Here is a 20,244-nt window from a genome sequence, read left to right as displayed (position 1 = left end):
TATCTAAGTTACATACAGTGGTGGAAAGAGTAGTGAAAAATCATACTCAAGTAAAAGTACCATTACTTGCCCAAAAATATAGTGCAAGTACAGTAAAAGTACCTGTTGTAAATATTACTTAAAGTAGGAGTAAAAACTAGCCCTTTTAAAAGTACTCAAGAGTAGTGAGTATTGAGTATTACGATATGAATGGCTCGTTTACATGCAATTTGTGCACAGATGTGTAAATGTAACATTCTGTAGTGCATTAGTAATTGTTTAAGGGCGTTTGGTGGTTTCATGCAATATTTAAATCTGTTATAAAATAAATCTCTCCCTCAAGTGGTTCCAAACCTGTGTGAGTTTCTTTTGTTCTGTTGAACGCAAAAGAAGATATTTTGAAGAATGTTAGAAAGCGGTAACTATTGACATCCATAGGGAAAACAACTACTGTGGAAGTCAATGATTACAGGTTTCCAACATTCTTCAGAATATCAAATTTTGCATTCAACAGAAGAAACTCAACAAGTGTGTGAATAAAATATTGCAGAAATTATAATTTTATTATTCATTTATCATGCCAATTTCCCAGGAAGTGACTTTTGCCCCTTTTTAACATGTTTAATGATTATTTTTTTTTACAAATGTTTCATGTAATATTTAAATTTTAATTATAAAATAAATCTTAAGTGGTTCCAAACCTGCATGAGTTTCTTTTCTTCTGTTGGATATTCTCAATATACTCAATATTTTGAAGAATGTTCACCGGTAACCATTGGCATCCATAGGAAAAACAAATATTATGGAAGTCAATGGTTACAGGTTTTCTTCAGAATATCTTAACTTCCATTCAACAGAAAACTCAACAAGTGTGTGACAACTAAAGGATGAGCAAATGATGAAAGCATTTTCCATTTTGTGTCAACTATCCCTTTAAGTCACCTGAGCCTCTTCTGTAAGAGTAATGCAGCTTCTAATCAGCATGCCCGCGAGCAAAGAACTGTGGAAATAAGGGCCCTTAAATAGGTAATAAATCTTCCCGATCCAGGCCACGGGCGAGCCAGGAAGCGAAATGTATTCATATTTATAAGCTCGCGGTGCTGCAGCCCTGCCGGTGCGTTCGGCTCCGCTGCTCTTTTATTGACAGAAACACACCTGAGTGTCCTGCAAACACACGGAGCATCGTTTTCGGCTTGCCAAGTTCATTAGTGATGCTTTCCAGACTGGTCTGAATGAGAAACTCAGCCTTGTGTAATCTACCCACCACCGCCAGCCAATTCAAAAGGATTACCTTGGTTTTTCATTACAATGATAGATGTGCTGGAATGCTCACCTGATACACTCATTTACAATACACGTTTTTTTTGGGTCATACAGTATAGCTCCGATCCGAAAGCTAAGCCAGTTTTTTGGGAGTCTGTGATCAATAGGGCTTCTTGATTTATTTTGTATTGCACTGATTATGGTTTATGATAAGCTGCACTAATTTGTCGAAGTCTTTTAGGTCGTATACTTTCCTGGAATAAAACTACGCTGTAGGTCATGAACAGTTTGCGCACGTTTCTTTAAAAGAGTAATTAGTTATAGTTACTAGTTACTTCTCACAAATAGTATCTAAGTTACATACAGTGGTGGAAAGAGTAGTGAAAAATCATACTCAAGTAAAAGTACCATTACTTGCCCAAAAATATAGTGCAAGTAGAGTAAAAGTACCTGTTGTAAATATGACTTAAAGTAGGAGTAAAAAGTAGCTCTTTAAAAAGTACTCAAGAGTAGTGAGTATTGAGTATTACGATATGAATGGCTCGTTTACATCCAGTTTGTGCACAGATGTGTAAACGTAACATTCTGTAGTGCATTAGAAATTGTTTAAGGGCTTTTTGTGGTTTTTAATCAATATTTAAATCCGTTATAAAATAAATCTCTCCCTCAAGTGGTTCCAAACCTGTGTGAGTTTCTTTTGTTCTGTTGAACGCAAAAGAAGATATTTTGAAGAATGTTAGAAACTGGTAACCATTGACATCTATAGGAAAAACAAATACTGCGGATGTTAATGGTTACAGGTTTCCAACATTCTTCAGAGTATCTTATTTTGCATTTAACAGAAAAAATTCAAGTGTATGAACAAAATCTTGCAGAAATAAACATTTTAATATTCATTGATCATGCCAATTTCCCAGGAAGTGACTTTCCCCCCCTCTTGAACACATTCGATAAATATGTTTTTTATTTTCTTTTTTTTCAATTTACAAATGCTTTATGCTGTATTTTAATTTTGCTTATTAAATAAATCTCTAACTTAAGCTGTTCCAGTATGAGTTTCTCTTCTTCTGTTGACAGCAAAAGATATTTTGAAGAATGTTAGAAACCGGTAACCATCCATAGGAAAAACAAATACTATGGAAGTCTATGGTTACAGGTTTTTTTCATCATTGCATGTAAAGATTTTAGAGATGTTCTTGCACATTTAATGCTTCCAAACAGTTTGTTGCATTTATGAAGTGCCAATGTCTTGAGGTTGTTCAGGATGATGCATTTTACTTTCTATGTGTGATTTGAATCGTCAAGAATCACAAGACTGGTTAATCTACTTTAGCCAATCCCCAGAGACAAGAAAAAAAATGTAGTGACTGCAGGTTGAAGGAAAGTGGGGCAGTAAAAGAACCGATACAGCACTAAAAATGTACCCAAGGGAAAGTAAAAATATGAGGTTGGAAAGGAAGTGACGTGTACAGCCATTTTCAAATCTCTCCAGAGATGTTCAATAGGATTTAGGTCTGAGCTTTGGCTGGGCCACTCAAGGACATTGACTGAGTTGTTGTGAAGCCACTCTATTGAATTTTGGCTGTGTGCTTTGGATCATTGTCCTGCTGGAAGATGAACCGTCGCCCCAGTCTGAGGTCAAGAGCACTCTGAAGCAGGTTTTCATTCAGGATGTCTCTGTACATTGCTGCATTCATCTTTCCCTCTATCCTGACTAGTCTTCCAGTTCCTGCTGCTGAAAAACATCCCCACAGCCTGATGCTGCCACCACCATGCTTCACTGGGATGGTAATAGCCTGGTGATGAGCGGGGCCTGGTTTTCTTCAAACGTAACGCCTGGCATTCACTCCAAAGGGTTCAATTTTAGTCTCATCAGACCAGAGAATTTGGTGTTAGATGCCTTTTGGCAAATTCCATGTGGGCTGCTATGTGCCCTTTACTAAGGAGTGGCTTCCGTCTGGCCACTCTACCATACAGACCTGATTGGTGGATTGCTGCACAGATGGTTGTGCTTCTGTAAGGTTCTCCTCTCGCTGAAGCTCATAGTGACCATCGAGTTATTGATCACCTCCCTGACTAAGGCCCTTCTCCCCCGATCACTCAGCTTAGATGGCCGGCCAGCTCTAGGAAGAGTCCTGGTGGTTAAACATCGTCCACTTACAGATGATGGAGGCCACTGTGCTCATTAGAGCTTTCAGAGCAGCAGAAATGTTTCTGTAACCTTCCCCAGCCTTGTGCCCCGAGACAATCCTGTCTCAGAGGTCTACAGACAATTCCTTTGTCTTCATGCTTGGTTTGTGTTTTGACATGCACTGTCAACCCTGGGACCTTATATAGACAGGTGTATGCCTTTTCAAATCATGTCCAATCAGCTGAATTTACCACAGGTGAACTCCGATTAAGCTGCTGAAACATCTCAAGAATGATCAGTGGAAACAGAATGTACCTGAGCTCAATATAGAGCTTCACAGCAAAGTCCGTGAATACTTCTGTACATGTGATTTTTCAGGTTTGTGGAAAAAGTGAAGTGCTATGAATATTTTCTGGATGCACTGTATATTTAAAAATATATTGATGACGAAGTCCAAAAAGACATTAATAACATTAAAATCCATCTTAATCATATATGGTTCGCCCCTGCCCAGATTGTGTGTGCTGGATTGTGTGTGCTGAAACGTGTGGGTCTGCAGCTGGATATTAGCAGCTGGATATTGTAGCAAAACTACAAGAACACATAGTATAGTATACATATTTCTTGGTTCTCAAAAATGTAGCCATGGGCACATATTTCTAACGAGCCTGGGTTGTTATTCACATGAACCCTTTCTTTTGCACAAGCCCAAAACCACTTCAAGCAAATTAAAGGATTTTTATTTGAAATTTGCCATCTCCATCATCACTCATTTCTCATATGACACTTCAAATTGTGCATTAACTCAGGCTGATGAAAAAAAAATCGCCATTGGCTAAAATATAGATTGTGTCAAAGCCAATTTAAAAGGATGAACAGGAAAATGTTGAAAAGTCAGATAAAAGTATTTCATTCAGTAGTGCATATTCAGTATATCAAGCAGGTAGTGATTGAATGCACTCCACTTCTAGTTACTGATTTATTTCAGATTAATATGAATGTCACTGCTGAAGGACGATCCATTGAAGAGCATCTCCACCAACCAAAACTCCACCAACTGACAAAAGTGGAGAACAAACCTTGGCCACACATAAATGTTAGTTTTCAACTACTAGCATAAAGCACGTCTGAGGCCTTGAAAGCTCAATCACATGCATTTAAGAGCATACACTTATAAGGAATAACTGAGTTTTGTAGAATATCAGACACATGTTTTGGCGGTTATGTCTGGACTATTCAAAGTTAAACTTTGTTACGTACTGATAAAAATGCAGATGGTTATGCTGGCAAGATTGTTGAATAAAATTATGCAAAAGATGAATATTAAATTTGTCTTGAATTGGACCTCGGGAGATTTTAAAGCAATCAAGGAATGAAACGAGGCGAGGAATTTTTAACAGCTAACAGCTGTAAATTCAATTGACTCTGATGACGAGACACAGAGACGATGTTCAGAATGCAGACCTAGAATAATGGATACAGTTCATTCATATCCAAAAATATGATGTGAAACTGAACACATTATGCAAAGATCATTTCAAAAGTTGTTGTCATGTGAGCAAATCACTAATTTAGCTATCAATATTTGTTCATCTTTAAAGATTTAATAATCTGTTTTTAGCATTTTTTTATTAGGAAGCATTATTCTGACATAGTATTAAAAAAAAGTATAATGTATTTTTATAGTATAATGAGAAAAATCCCGAATTGCTAAGTTTATCTCAAATTTCTTTATTAAATTATTCATTTTAATAATAAAATTCTTTAACTTTATTATTTTTCACAATCGCTACACAATAAAAATATTTTAATAATAATTAACAGTTTCTGTTTTTTGTAATTCCCAAGTGTTTTCAGTTTATTTACGGTTGTGAACTGCATTTTGGGATGTTGATCTCTGCTCTGTCGACTATTGATGTTGAAATTTCAACTCTACAGTTTAACAAAGTGACTTTTATTGACATTTTAGTGGTTTAAAATAATATTATGTATGAGAAATACATAGAGAAAAACGTCTGTAAAATAGTGATTTATTTCGCTGTGGTGACCCCTGATAAATAAAGGGACTAAGCCGAAGGAAAATTAATCAATGAATTTAACAATCTAAATTGAAAGATTTTATCCACTAACCGGCCACTTTATTAGGTACACCTGTCCAGCTGCTTGTTAACCCAAATTTCTAATTTGCCAATCACATGGCAGCAACGCAATGCATTTAGGCATGTAGACATGGTCAAGACGATTTGCTGCAGTTCAAAGCGAGCATCAGAATGGGGAAGAAAGGGGATTTAAGTGACTTTGAACATGGCATGCGACGCAGTGATGGAGTAGGTAGTGCTATCGCCTCACAGCAAGAAGGTCGCTGGTTCGAGCCTCGGCCTCGGAACAGTTAGCATGTTCTCGCTCCGTTTGCGTGGGTTTCCTCCGGGTGCTCCGGTTTCCCCCATAGTTCAAAGACATGCGGTTCAGGTAAATTGGCTAGGCTAAATTGTCTGTAGTTTATGAGTGTGAATGAGAGTATGGAAGTTTCACAGAGATGGGTTGCAGCTGGAAGGGCATACGCTGCGTAAAACAAGTGCTGGATAAGTTGGCGGTTCATTCCGCTGTGGCGACCCAGGATTAATAAAGGGTCTAAGCCGAAAAGAAAATGGATGAATGAATGCATGGTGATTGGTGCCAGATGGACTGGTCTGAGTATTTCAGAAACTGCTGATCTACTGGGATTTTCACGCACAACCATCTCTAAGGTTTACAGTGAATGGTCTAAAAAAAGAGAAAATATCTAGTGAGGTCAGAGGAAAATGGCCAGTTCAAGCTGATATAAATTTAACAGTAACTCAAATAACCACTTCTTACAACCAAGTTAAACAGAAGAGCATCTCTGAACACACAACACAGATGGGTTACAGCAGCAGGAGACCACACCGGATGCCACTCCTGTCAGCTAGGAACCTGAGGCTACAATTTGCACAGGCTCCCCAAAATTGGACAATAAAAGATTGAAAAAAACATTGCCTGGTCTGATGAGTCTCAATTTCTGCTGCTACATTCAGATGGTAGGCAGTGGCATAGCGCAAAATGCGGGGGCCCCCCTGCACAGACTACTGACGGAGGCCCCAGTCAGAAATCACGCTGAGTGGGGAGGGGGAGTGGAGGGATGGGGGCTGACGGTCGCGGAAATCTGCTACGCCACTGATAGAAGGGTCAGAATTTGCCGTCGAAAACATGAAAGCATGGATCCATCCTGCCTTGTATTAACGGTTCAGGCTGGTGGTGGTGGTTTAATGGTGTGGGGGATTTTCTTGATACAATTTGGGCCCATTAGTACCAACTGAGCATTGTGGCAAGGCCACAGCCTACCTGAGTATTGTTGCTGACCATGTCCATCCCTTTATGAGCACAGTGTACCCATCTTCTGATGGTTATTTCCAGGAGGATAACACGCCATGTCAAAGCGTGAATCATCTCATACTGGTTTCTTGAACATGACAATGAGTTTACTGTACTCAAATGGCTTCCACAGTCACCAGCTCTCAATCCAATGCAGCACCCTTGGGATGTGGTGGAACGGGAGATTCGTATTATGGATGTGCAGTCGACAAATCTGCAGCAACTGTGTGATGCTGTCATGTCAATATGGACCAAAAACCCATGAGGACTATATTTCCAGTACCTTGTTGAATCTATGCCACAAAGGATTAAAGCAGTTCTGAATGCAAATTGGAGTCCAACCCGGTACTAGTAAGGTGTACCTAATAAAGATATTATATATAAGACGTTATATAGAAATCACTGAACTGAATTAAAAAAATTTCTTAACTTGTCATGACGACTGACATCTTTATTGAAAAAAAAAAGGTTTTAAATAAGCAGTAACAGAGTAGAATACTTTGTGATTATGCTTGGTCTTTCTTTGGTGATATTACATTTACATTACATTTACATTTAGTCATTTAGCAGACGCTTTTATCCAAAGTGACTTACAAATGAGGACAAGGAAGCAATTTACACAACTATAAGAGCAGCAGTGAACAAGTGCTATAGACAAGTTTCAGGTGTGTAAAGTCTAAGAAGCAAAGCATTAGTAATCAGAGAGGCAGTTAAGATCAGGAAGGAAAGTGGAGACTAAATAGTTGAGTTTTTAGTCGTTTCTTGAAGACAGCAAGTGACTCTGCTGTTCTGATGTAGTTAGGGAGTTCATTCCACCAACTGGGCAGATTGAATGTGAGAGTTCGGGAAAGTGATTTCTTCCCTCTTAGGGATGGAACCACGAGGCGACGTTCATTCACAGAACGCAAGTTTCTGGAGGGCACATACATCTGCAGAAGTGAGAGCAGATGAGAAGGAGCAAAGCCAGAGGTCGCTTTGTAAGCAAACATCAGAGCTTTGAATTTGATGCGAGCAGCAACTGGCAGCCAGTGCAAACGGGTGAGTAGCGGAGTGACGTGCTCTTTTGGGTTCATCAAAGACCACTCGTGCTGCTGCATTCTGAAGCAGCTGAAGAGGTTTGATAGAATTAGCTGGAAGCCCGGCTAGTAGAGAGTTGCAATAATCCAGTTTGGAGAGAACAAGAGCTTGAACAATAAGTTGAGCTGCATGTTCAGATATGAAGGGTCGGACCTTTCTGATGTTATAGAGTGCGAATCTGCAAGATCGAGCAGTTCTAGAAATGTGGTCAGAGAAGTTTAGTTGGTCATCAATCGTTACTCCAAGGCTTTTTACCATTTTGGATGCAGTGATGGTTGCCCCATCCATCTGGATTGAAAAGTTATGGTGTAGAGTCGGGTATTAAAACTACTACATCAAATCTGTAGCTCTTTTATGAAATTATAGTAAATCGCAAACCGCAATTTTCATCAGATAAATCGCAATTAGATTTTTTCTCCAAATAGTGCAGCACTAATTTCATGAATGCAAATTCAGAACATTTATATACAACATAGACAACTCACAATTATAGATCACAGTTACTGGCCATTGCAAGGTTATTAGAATTATAAAAGTGCACATGCAGATAAAAAGACACAATTACTTTTTTAACTGTACGAAATTAAGAAACATGCTTCCATAGTTTTCACTTCTTCACAAACTGTTTGTTTTTTAAATTATATACTAATAAGAAAAATATTTTCTTACATATCCACTAAAAAAATGAAAAAGCACACAGTATACCAGTCAGTGTATAGACACTGGCCTGCAATAACTGAATACACTAGGCTACTTCAGCAGATGAAAACAGTACTGTAATACAGTTAGTCCCAGTGGAGAGTGTCTAATACGTCATTCTCATTGGCTTCCTGCACACTGTTCACTCTGAGTGGGCTTTGAGCAGAGTTTAAACAGCTTTGTCACATCCTTTTTAAGAATCAATCCATTGTTACCGCTCGGTTAACCGGTCCCCAAGACTCATATTCTTTGTGCATCTGCAAAAATGAATCTGGCATTGTTCAATATTGGCAAAAGGCTTTAGTCAATAGGGGGAAACTTGCACCGTCTGCAGGAAATCGCAGTTGTAATATTGATTCCTTAAAGAGACAGAATCAGCCAGCGTAGCCAATTATTTTACAGTCACTCTTGCGCTTAAATATGAAGCACTCTGATGTGATGAGCTCTTTCAGATACAGTAGCTCAAAAGAGTTTCTAAAACTTTACAATAGAGTTTTTGAAAGACAAAGTCCAGATATCTCCCTTGTTAGTCCTGGACTGAAAACGTCTAATGAGCAATTCCATGCATATGTCAACCTTGCCATGAAAAAATTAAGTTTTCACTAAAATAGCGAAACCCTTTCTAAGGTTTTATATTTTTATGTATAATTTTCTGGAGACCACCAAATACGTCCCAGGAGCTGTGTTTTTTTAAAGTTTTTGTTTTAACGTGTCCAACAGAGGCTGCAGTGTATACGCTTATTAAGATCTCAAATTTCTCTCGGGAGTGCCACTCGTGCCTGCTCTTCATGTGTAAATCCTCCAGAGGCTGCTGTTGACTGACTGGCTGATCCCCCCAACCACCACCTTCCCTAAACACAACCGATAGTGTTTTCAAAAGCACCGATTGACCAGCACCCACCCCCTAAACACAACCGATAGAGTTTTCAAAAGCACCGATTGACCAGCACCCACCCCCTAAACACAATCGATAGTGTTTTCAAAAGCACCGATTGACCAGCGCCCACCCCCTAAACACAATCGATAGTGTTTTCAAAAGCACCGATTGACCAGCACCAACCCCTTAAACACAATCAATAGTGTTTTCAAAAGCACCGATTGACCAGCGCCCACCCCCTAAACACAATCGATAGTGTTTTCAAAAGCACCGATTGACCAGCACCAACCCCTTAAACACAATCAATAGTGTTTTCATAAGCACCGATTGACCAGCGCCCACCCCTTAAACACAATCAATAGTGTTTTCATAAGCACCGATTGACCAGCGCCCACCTCTTAAACACAATCAATAGTGTTATCATAAGCACCGATTGACCAGCGCCCACCCCTTAAACACAATCAATAGTGTTTTCATAAGCACTGATTGACCAGCGTCCACCCCCTCCCCTAAACCCAACCGATAGTGTATTTAAACGCAATTCAGACAAAAAAGCCCTTGTGGCAGCCTGATTTTTAACACGTTCTTAGATTTCACCACTTTCCCACCCTGTTATTTACTTGTTTATTTTATTTTTTGGCTTTTGGTTTTTGTCTTACCTGCTTTCCACAACCATTCTTCACTGGACTCGAACCCCACAGTCGTTTATATATATATATATATATATATATATATATATATATATATATATATATATATATATATATATATATATAAAAAGATCCCTCTAGAAATATCCCACTTCCAGCTATGCTTGCATTCAAGTATATCTCAAACATTTCTCATTAAATGGCCACACTTTACTTAAAATGTACAATTCTTGCCAATAATAAACCATTAACTAAGACTTTTAGCTTATTATACTACTAATATTCTGCTTATTAAAAATGAGTATGGTAGTAGTTGGGTTTAGGTTATGAATAGGATTAGTGATGTAGAATAGGATCATACTTTATAAGTACGAATAAACCGCCAAAATCATATTAATAGGCAGGTAATAACCCCGTAGTGGTTCTTAAACTATATAATATAATAACATGAATGAACGAAAAACATTTATATAATTAGTTAGAGCAACCTATGTGCAATTATTATCGTTTAACGCATACACAGAAGATAATTACAAACTTTTTCCCTTAAGTAAATGATAAAAAGTGGGTCACTCTATTTTAATGTGGAATTCACACTTTAAGCACAATAAACTACTAATTAGCTGCTTATTAATAGTTAGTAAGGTAGTAGTTAGGTTTAGGTGTTTGGTAGGGATGTAAAATAAGATAATACTTTATAATAAGTGCTAATAAACAATTCATGATGTGTTAATACTATTCAGGCAATATGAAAGCAGTAAATGGTGTGAATTGTTATTTCAACTAAAGTGTTACCAAAAAGTGACTGAAATGATAAAATATGAGTCTTACTTTCTCCATGTAGTCGACATCCTTCTGGCGCAGACCTCTGGTTTTGATTTTTTCTGCTTCGTAGCATGTAAACAATAAGCAGGAGACGAGCAATATTTGTGTGTTGAAGTGTCCCATGTCTGAGCGGTTTGAGAGGACGAGGATTACTTACATCTGTTGAGCTCTAGATGGAGAGAGAGGAAAAAGAGAAAGAGGTGGAGTTGATCTCTCCAGAGACCAATTACTTCCAGAGCGCTGCTGAATTCTCCATCTACATGCAGAATCTCAATATAATGGGTTATGATATGACATGAAACAAGAATCAATATTTCTGATGGTCAAATCAGTGTCTACTGATGTTTGGCACAGGTGAGATGACCTTTGACTTTTTTGATCTTCGTACCAGCCCAATTATGTTGTAACAGGCGTGCTAATTTTTTTCTTGCAATTCTGAGTTCATATGTCATAAGTCTGACATTCCCAGCTATTCAGGGGTGCGTTTCCCAAACAACGACGTAACTTGCGGCTGAACTATCATATTACTATGCATCGATTGGGAAAAGAACGATGTAGTGACGAGTGTTTCCCAAAATCGTAGTTTCTCTGTTGCAGATCCATCGTTTGAACCACGTTAGTTATAACATAAAACGCCCATAATGATGCTCTAAACTGGGTGGAGTAACAACTTCTTTAGAGAAGAACCCCAAAATTTCTTTGTGCAAATTATATTGTTTTTACAAGCACACGCATCAAAATAATAATCCAATATTAGCCTTGGTCGCTTTCCATATTAATTGAAATATATGTAAATGGGACATTTAGGGCCAATGTTTCCTTTACAAATATTATTGAGAAGATTACATATTCTATTCTAAAACATAAAATCACTTACAAAAGCAAACACGGATTCTAATCTTATATATAAATCATATAAATGAATAAATAATGAGGCTATTTATTAAGAAATTAAATTAAATATTTATTATTTATTAGGAAATGAAAAAAATCCTACTTTAATAATAATATTAATGATGACGATTATTATTATTATTATGAAGTAGGATATTGTTTATTTATGTTTTATTTTTTGAAAAGTCTACTTTTACAATTTGACACATGCAAACCACAGCAGAAAAGTTCTAACCAGCAGGCCCATGTCATATACACTACGACATATACACTAAGATACATTTCTTAATAAATAACCTAGCCTACTATAAAATTAAAGCATAAACCTATGCTATGTTTTTTGTTTTCACAAGCTTTAGAGAAATGACTGTAAAAAATATACTAACTTTGGAGATGTAACATAAATTCCGGTGTTCAAAATGACATCACAATTGTAAACATGAAGATCCAACACTCACGACAATTCGTAACTTTTTGTTTTAGTAGCTAATTCGTACGAATTCGTACGATCTAATTCGTACAGTTTAGTACGATTTGCTCATCCGCCAATGACGGTTGGGTTTAGGGGTGGGGTTAGGTGCCACGCCTCCTTTTTAAAAATCGTACAATTTCGTACGACTGAACTTGTACGAATTCGTACGAATTAGCCACTAAACTGTCAAAACGTAAAATACTTACATTTTCTCGTGAGATCAGGCTAGAAGATCGTTAAAACTGTACTGTAAAAATAATTTGAAAGCAAATTACACCTAAGAGGGATGACTTTAATGTTGTTGTTTTTTTAATTATTCCAAGTTTAAATGTTAGAATGTTCTAAATGAATAGGGCATAGGGGGGATAACTGGAAATAGAACACAGCGAGGAACTATGTTTCTAACTACAGTTCCAGAGGTGTAATTGCAAGTGCACAAGTTTGCGACGCAGTTTGCGAATGTTTGTGGGAACGATGGATTTGGGAAACGTCAAATCAACGAACTATGTTTGTAATGACGGAGTTTGCGAACTTGGTTGGCTAACGATGGTTTTCAGAAACGCACCCCTGGCTGTTTTCCTTCACAACAGACCATTATTTCCTCATAATTGCAAAATAGTAAACTCACAATTGCAGTTTTTTTTTGTGACTTTAAATTGCGAAGATCTGTAAGTGAGTTGCATTTAAAGTAAAAGTTTTTTTTAATGAATTTTCTGACTCCGTCTTACACTTCAGACAGAATTGTGAATAGGGGCGTCGCTAGACCCAATTTACTGGGGCACGTGCCCCAGTATAAATCTTCAGTGCCCCAGTAAATGCTTTGAGATATGATTTACCTCATATGTAAGTGTATTTATTAGGAGTGGTAATTCCGAAATAAAGACGTTATTCTCTATGTGCAACCGAACCAACGCTGGTGAAAGCAATGTAATCAAAAAGCAAACTGACGCATCTCTGCGTATGCGCAGAGAACCCGCACTCCTCTCGCACACGCTGGTAGTTAACATGCGCGCCAAAAAAGCAAGCTACTTGCTTGTTACGCGCCACTCATGCATTGCAAAATCGGCATAACAGCCTTTTTTGTTTTGAAAGTCAACAAAACTAAAGCTTAAACAATATGATGGTGATCTTACTAAGCATGCCTCCTAATAGATTTTTTTGTATAAAGCAAAAAAGGAGGGATGACGAGTCAGGGAAGTAAGACTTAATAAACCTAATTCTCTGCCATGTGTCAAGTCTAAGATGAAAGATAATTCTATAACACATCTTTTTTTTTGTATTTTATTGAATTGTCTATAGAATATCATTCAAATGAAATTCATATTTATGCAAAAAATTTCTTAAATGATCTTAGCATATCACTCCAGTTGTCGTAACATTATTTTCCAGTTACATTTAAGATTATTAAGAATAATAATTGTATAATAATAATAATACTTTATAAATATATATATATATATATATATATATATATATATATATATATAGTGTGTGCGCGTGTGTGTATATATGTAATAAAAAATATATATAGCGTGTGGGGGAGATGGGGAAAGGGGGTGCATGCCCCAGTAGTTTTATGTCTAGCAACGCCCCTGATTGTGACTATTACTTGCAAATCTAACTTTCATGCACTGCATTTGCAACTTTCCTCTGGCAATTGTCAGCTTTTCTCTCGCTTTCCCCCTCAGTATTACTTCATGGACGCAGTTTTGGATCATTTGTTGCAAGATAAAAACTCACAATTATAGCTGGATGATGTTTACTTGCAATTGCAAGTAATGAACTACACATCCCATCGTGCACTTCACTCACACACCTGGCCCAGATTCCCCCTGATTGCAAACACACATAATCAACTGGACTAATCAAATGAACACAGCATATACACACACATTGTTGCCGAGTCTTGTTTATCTGTAACATTACAAAGCATACCCTAGTTTAGCCTTGCCATGTTTTGTGACCCCACAACTAAACTTTTGAAGTACCCACATGATACTGTTTGTTACTGTTAACCATTTCCTGCTTGACAACAATTCTTAATAAACTGCGTTTGGACCCTCAACTCTGTTGTAACCCGACTGTTACAGTTTTTTACATTTTTTTTTTTTTTTTGTTTAGTCACTTTTTGAATATGTAAAAGGTCATGCAATCAATTTTGTGAGGATGGTATTGAAAAAAATTACAATTTATATTTTTAAGTAATATTAAAGAACATTTATTTTTTAATTGATGTAACCTGAGGATTTTAAATCAAAATAATGTGCCCTGCCACTTCAACTGCATCTGATTGGCGTTTGAACAAAATTAGGTTTTGTGTTTTTTTTTTCTTTTTCAAGAAGGTGCCACTCAGATATACACCACCTGACAAAAGTCTTGTCATCAATTCCAGTTGTAAGAGCAACAAATACTAACTTGACTTCTAGTTGATCATTTGGAAAAGTGGCCGAGGTAAATTTTTCTGATGAATCATCTGTTGAACTGCATCCCAATCGTCACAAATACTGCAGGAGACCTACTGGAACCTGCATGGACCCAATATTCTCACATAAATTAGTCAAGTTTGGTAAAGGAAAAATCATGGTTTGGGGTTACATTCAGTATGGGGGCGTGCAAGAGACAGGATATCGCTCCTTCTCATACTTCAGCCTCGACATCAAAGTTCCTGAAAGCAAAGAAGGTCGAGGTGCTCCAGGATTGGCCAGCCCGGTCACCAAACATTATTGACCATGTCTGGGGTAAGATGAAGGAGGAGGCATTAAAGATGAATCCAATGAATCTTGATGAACTCTGGGAGTCCTGCAAGAAAGCTTTCTTTGCCATTCCAGATGACTTTATTATTAAGCAATTTGAGTCATTGCAGAGATGTATGGATGCAGTCCTCCAAGCTCATGGGAGTCATCCACAATATTCATTCTTTTTCCACTGCACCATGACTTTATATTCTATAGTGTACATTATTTGTGTTCAGTGACAAGACCTTTGTCTAAGCAAAGTCAGACCTTACTGTCCTAATTAAATCATTAATATTCAAGGCATGATCATATTTTGTTTTGGTAAAAAAAGTGTTATCTAGAGGCCTTTGCCTTTCATGTAAGCCACTCCTGATACCAAATGATCAACTAGAAGTCAAGTTATTATTTTCCTTAGATGTTTTGCTTAAAAGCATGAAATAAATAAATCTCCCTAGTTCACTACAAAACTTTTTTAAATCTCAAATTCTCATTTGCATACATTACAATTTGCTATGCAAATGTGTTTTGAGAGAAGAGGAGACATTAATTTAAGTTTTGTGGGTGGAAATATATTCCTCTATTCAAGCTTTGGTTTTTTTTTAAAGAATGCTCGGCATCATGCTGCGCACAGCATTAGTTCTCTAACATTCATTTTTTATGATCAGATATTTGTCTTAAAATAACTTTGTAATCTCCTCTGATAATCGAGCAGGAAGCCATCCTGCACTTTAAAGGTCTAGCAATAATTACAGAGTTGGGAGTTTTTTCAAGCACTTTTGGACTCAGGAAATAGTTTAGTTTTACCAACCTACAGTAAGTCTCTCTCTGTGTCTATGAAAATGTTTGAATAAGAAAAATACTAAAGCTTAAGCTGTAACATTTAAAATTTGAGATTATTCCTTACACTAAGCCTTATATGAAGTGATATTTAGAAAATAGAACAATAATAAAAATGATATAATCAAGAAATTAATCAAATGCACTGATCAAAAAATAAATTAAGAATAATATACTTTTTGATGCACTGGTGGAAAACGTTTGATGAGTGAAGTAATGATGCAAAAAAAAAAAACATTAAAATTCAAATAAAAAGCTTTGCATTACAAAAAAAACATTTAAAAAATATTAAAATAGGAAACCACTTCAAAAAGTGTGTGAATATTTCACAATATTGCTGTTTTTTTATTATGTTATTATATATACCCTGTTTGTATATACAATAATATAAATCTATATATAATGTTGTACTGTAACTGGAATAAATGGAAGAAAATTAAAATAGAAAAGTTTTAAATTGCGATAATATTTTTCAACAATGCTGCTTTTACAGCATTTTTAAACATTAACTAGGGCTGCACAATATGTCATTTGAGCATCGATATCACAATGTGTGCATCCGCAATAGTCACATCACATAGATATGCAATAATAAGTTAACTTTGCAGTGTAATTTTTACATTTACATATACAAAATCATAATGCATGCAGTGTTCATTTCATTTTATATTTGCTTTGTTGCATTTATCTCCGCTTGTAAGATGTTTATTCCATGTTATGCATGATTCAGTTTCCTACAGAATCATCCCATTCAACAAACATTGGTAACACTTTAGGGACCATTTCTCACTATTAACTAGTTGCTTATTAGCGTGCATGTTGTTGAGCTATTGGCTGCTTATTAGTATTTATAGATAATTACATTAGATGTTACCTATGCTAATGTTGTCTATTGGAGGGAATGCGTCAACAGAGCCACCATTTTAGTACAGGATAGCACTCCCTTGAAATGAAAGTGAGACCAAGGTGCAGTGGAGGACTGGCCATCCAGACCCAGAGACATACATTATGATTGGGAGTTGACGGTGGTCAGTATGCAAATATTTATTTAAATTACGAAAATGAAAATTTTACATAACTTTTCTACATCCATGCATAAGTGATCGCACAGGCATTGCTGACAAAGAGCCAACCCAGGCTCATTCTGAAAACGTAGTCCCATAGACTGCGAAATACGTCCCGGGAGGTATGTATTTTTGCAGTTTTTATTTTCGCGAATCCACGAGAGGCCGTTGTGTGCGCATTTTCATCTCTCAAATTTTATTTGGGGGGTTCACTTTTATTGTTGTACAGGAAGGTAGAGAGTATTGACAGGAAAGCATGGGGAGCTGAGAGAGGGGAAGGATTGGCATAGGACCGCGAGGCGGGAATCGAACTCGGGTCGCCTTGAGCACTGGAGAGCGCATGTGTCAACGCACAAACCACTGGAGCCGACTGACCAACCGTCTATCTGACTATCGTCACCCTCTTCGTTCCCTAAACCCAACCAATTTTATTGATTGACCCACCCATTTACCCACTTACTTCCCTAAACCCAACCAATGATTTACAAAAGCAGTCCAGAAAAAGAAAAGCCCTCATCTGATTTTTACTACGTGTTCAGATTTTACCACATTCTCACCCTGTTATTCACTTGCTCATTTTAATTTTTGGATTCTGTTTTTGTCTGACCTGATTTCTGAAACCGCTCATCACCGGGCTTGAACCCCGTCGTCGTCGTGGTCAACTCCTTTCTGCGTCTCAAGTCTGCCGTCGTACACGACGAGCTAACTGGACAAACTGGTTGCAGCTGGAAATCCCTCCACACGGAGGTAAGCGGTCAGCCGGTAAGCACGAAAAGGAACACGTCAAACCACCCCGTAGCGTTCGTTTAAAAAATGAAATGCAGCCATACCCACCCCCGGCTACATAATAGTCTCCAGAAACGTCCATGGGACATTTTCAGAATGAGCCAGTGTTGCAAAGAGCATTTGTTTGTGTGCATGGAAATGTATTATCCTCCCTCCCTATTAAATTTTATCTAATCCATGTCCTGAAACACCCCCCCCCCCCCCACTTTCACTTCTAATTCTAATGGAGAGAGCGATTCGTTTGTGAATAAATCTCTATTATGAACGACTCGTACACTTAGCCGGCAATAATACAAGTTTCTAGCACCGCAGCGTCTTGTTGTCATATTTCATTTACATTGTTTGCTTATTTTATTCAACAAAACTAGCATAAGCCTAGCATTTAGCGCTACTTTGCCTAATGGTCAGTGCAGTAAGTGACTGTATTATCAATACTTGTTTAAAAAAAAAGTTTTTAACATACAAAGACGTAAAAAACTACCTATGATCTTACCTATGAAATGTTCTGCCTTTGTGCTTTGTTTGCTCTTTACTACACCCGTACACAGCGCTAAAGTCCAGCATCTTCCGTCTGGCTTTAGTCTTGACTAGTGCAGTTGAATGACATTTGTCCAGGGCGCACTGTACAAATGTGGCGGCGCTATTGACATGTTCAGGGCCCGCATACGATATCTAGTGTATATGATTGGTATTATAAACTACATATTCTGTATGATCTTATTCTACATGCCTAATCCTACCCAATACCTAAACTACCTTACATTTACATTTAAATTTAGTCATTTAGCAGACACTTTTATCCAAAGCGACTTACAAATGAGGACAAGGAAGCAATTTACACAACTATAAGAGCAGCAGTGGACAAGTGCTAGACAAGTTTCAGGTGTGTAAAGTCTAAGAAGCAAAGCATTAGTAAAGTTTTTTTTTTTTTGAGAGAGAGAGTACAGTTAGTGGTATAGCCAGAGGCAGTTAAGATTAGGAAGGAAAGTGGAGACTAAACAGTTGAGTTTTTAGTCGTTTCTTGAAGACAGCAAGTGACTCTGCTGTTCTGATGTAGTTAGGGAGTTCATTCCACCAACTGGGCAGATTGAATGCGAGAGTTCGGGAAAGTGATTTCTTCCCTCTTAGGGATGGAACCACGAGGCGACGTTCATTCACAGAACGCAAGTTTCTGGAGGGCACATAAATCTGCAGAAGTGAGAGCAGATAAGAAGGAGCAAAGCCAGAGGTCGCTTTGTAAGCAAACATCAGAGCTTTGAATTTGATGCGAGCAGCAACTGGCAGCCAGTGCAAACGGGTGAGTAGCGAAGTGACATGTGCTCTTTTGGGTTCATCAAAGACCACTCGTGCTGCTGCGTTCTGAAGCAGCTGAAGAGGTTTGATAGAATTAGCTGGAAGCCCGGCTAGTAGAGAGTTGGCAATAGTCCAGTTTAGTACCTTAATAACTATTAATAAGGAGTTTACTGAAACAAAAGTCAAAATGGTTTTCTAAGAGTGAGAATTGAACCTTAAAATAAAGTGAGACCAAAAAATCTTTCCAAGTTTAACAACGTAAAACGCAATATATATAGCAGAAAAACAACATATTGCAATGTCAGCTTTTTCCAATGTCGTGCAGCTCTAACAGTAACCAAATAAATGCAGCATTGGTGAGCTTTTTCTTCATGCAAATGTTCTGTTTTGAATTAATAATGATCAAATTCCCATTTATTTCCCTCTTCAATCTGTATTAGATAAATAATTTGTTTATTAATATTTAATGTTCAGACTTTTTGCCTCTATGCATCCGATACTGCATATACTGGCACACTACATTTAAGAGTACTTCTGAAACAAGTCCCCCATTCAATATTCCCTCTGCTTTTCCTGAACGGCAGCTGCTTTGGCGACGTCCCAAAGCTGGGAGAGAAAGCAGATCTGTGTGCTTACTGTACAGAGCGGCGTTTCTCCGTGACGGAGGTCTTCCTCTCTGCTGAATCCACTCTTTCTTTCCACATCACAGCCGTCCATTCATCGCCCTGCCGAGACACTGTAAATATGAACAGTTTTGTGCTTTTCAATTCACGAATTTAAGCTGCTGGTAAAGTAAACTTTTCTCTGTGTGACTGGTCTGATGTTGCGACCCCTGAACACTGGGAATCTTTTCTGAGCTTCGTTGTTCATTTTTATATGTGGTTTAGTAATGCAGTACATGCGCCCTGAAGGCTCTGTCTGGCCGGAGTGTTTGTTTTTAGGCCAAGTATTGAGTGATGAAGAGAATCTGTGGTGCTGAGTTTTCCACAAAGATGAAGCTAGAAAGTTAAAGGTCAGCATAAATCCAGAATCACACTTCTTACTGTAGGACAGACATAAATTTAGGTCACAGAATCAGTGCAAAGTGTGCAAAGTGATTTGCTGGTAGTTGTTTGTGGTGTTTTTTTTTCTTTCAGGTACAGCATTAAATGTATATATACAGTTAAAGTCAGAATTATTAGCCCCCCTTTGAATTTTTTTCTTTTTTTAATATTTCCCAAATGATGTTTAACAGATCAAGATTTTCACAGTATGTCTGATAATATTTTTTCT

The 20,244-nt window shown here is 37.5% G+C and overlaps 1 protein-coding gene across 1 annotated transcript in view; it reads right to left on the bottom strand.

The window, feature by feature from the left end:
• Window positions 1-19,652, bottom strand: part of cthrc1b (collagen triple helix repeat containing 1b) — a 34,952-nt gene extending 15,300 nt beyond the window's left edge. Inside the window, exons 1-2 of the mRNA XM_056475443.1 lie at window positions 19,609-19,652; window positions 10,898-11,060 (exon numbers count right to left, since the gene is read on the bottom strand). Of these exons, the coding sequence (XP_056331418.1) occupies window positions 10,898-11,014 (117 nt within the window). The 5' untranslated portion in view covers window positions 11,015-11,060; window positions 19,609-19,652. The remainder of the gene's footprint in view (window positions 1-10,897; window positions 11,061-19,608) is intronic.
• Window positions 19,653-20,244: the final 592 nt, after the last annotated feature.

This window comes from Danio aesculapii, chromosome 16 (genome assembly GCF_903798145.1).
Source record: "Danio aesculapii chromosome 16, fDanAes4.1, whole genome shotgun sequence".
Lineage (NCBI taxonomy): Eukaryota > Metazoa > Chordata > Actinopteri > Cypriniformes > Danionidae > Danio > Danio aesculapii.
The sequence above is the reverse complement of the archived record's forward strand: the minus strand, read 5'-3'. Positions and strand labels throughout refer to the sequence as shown.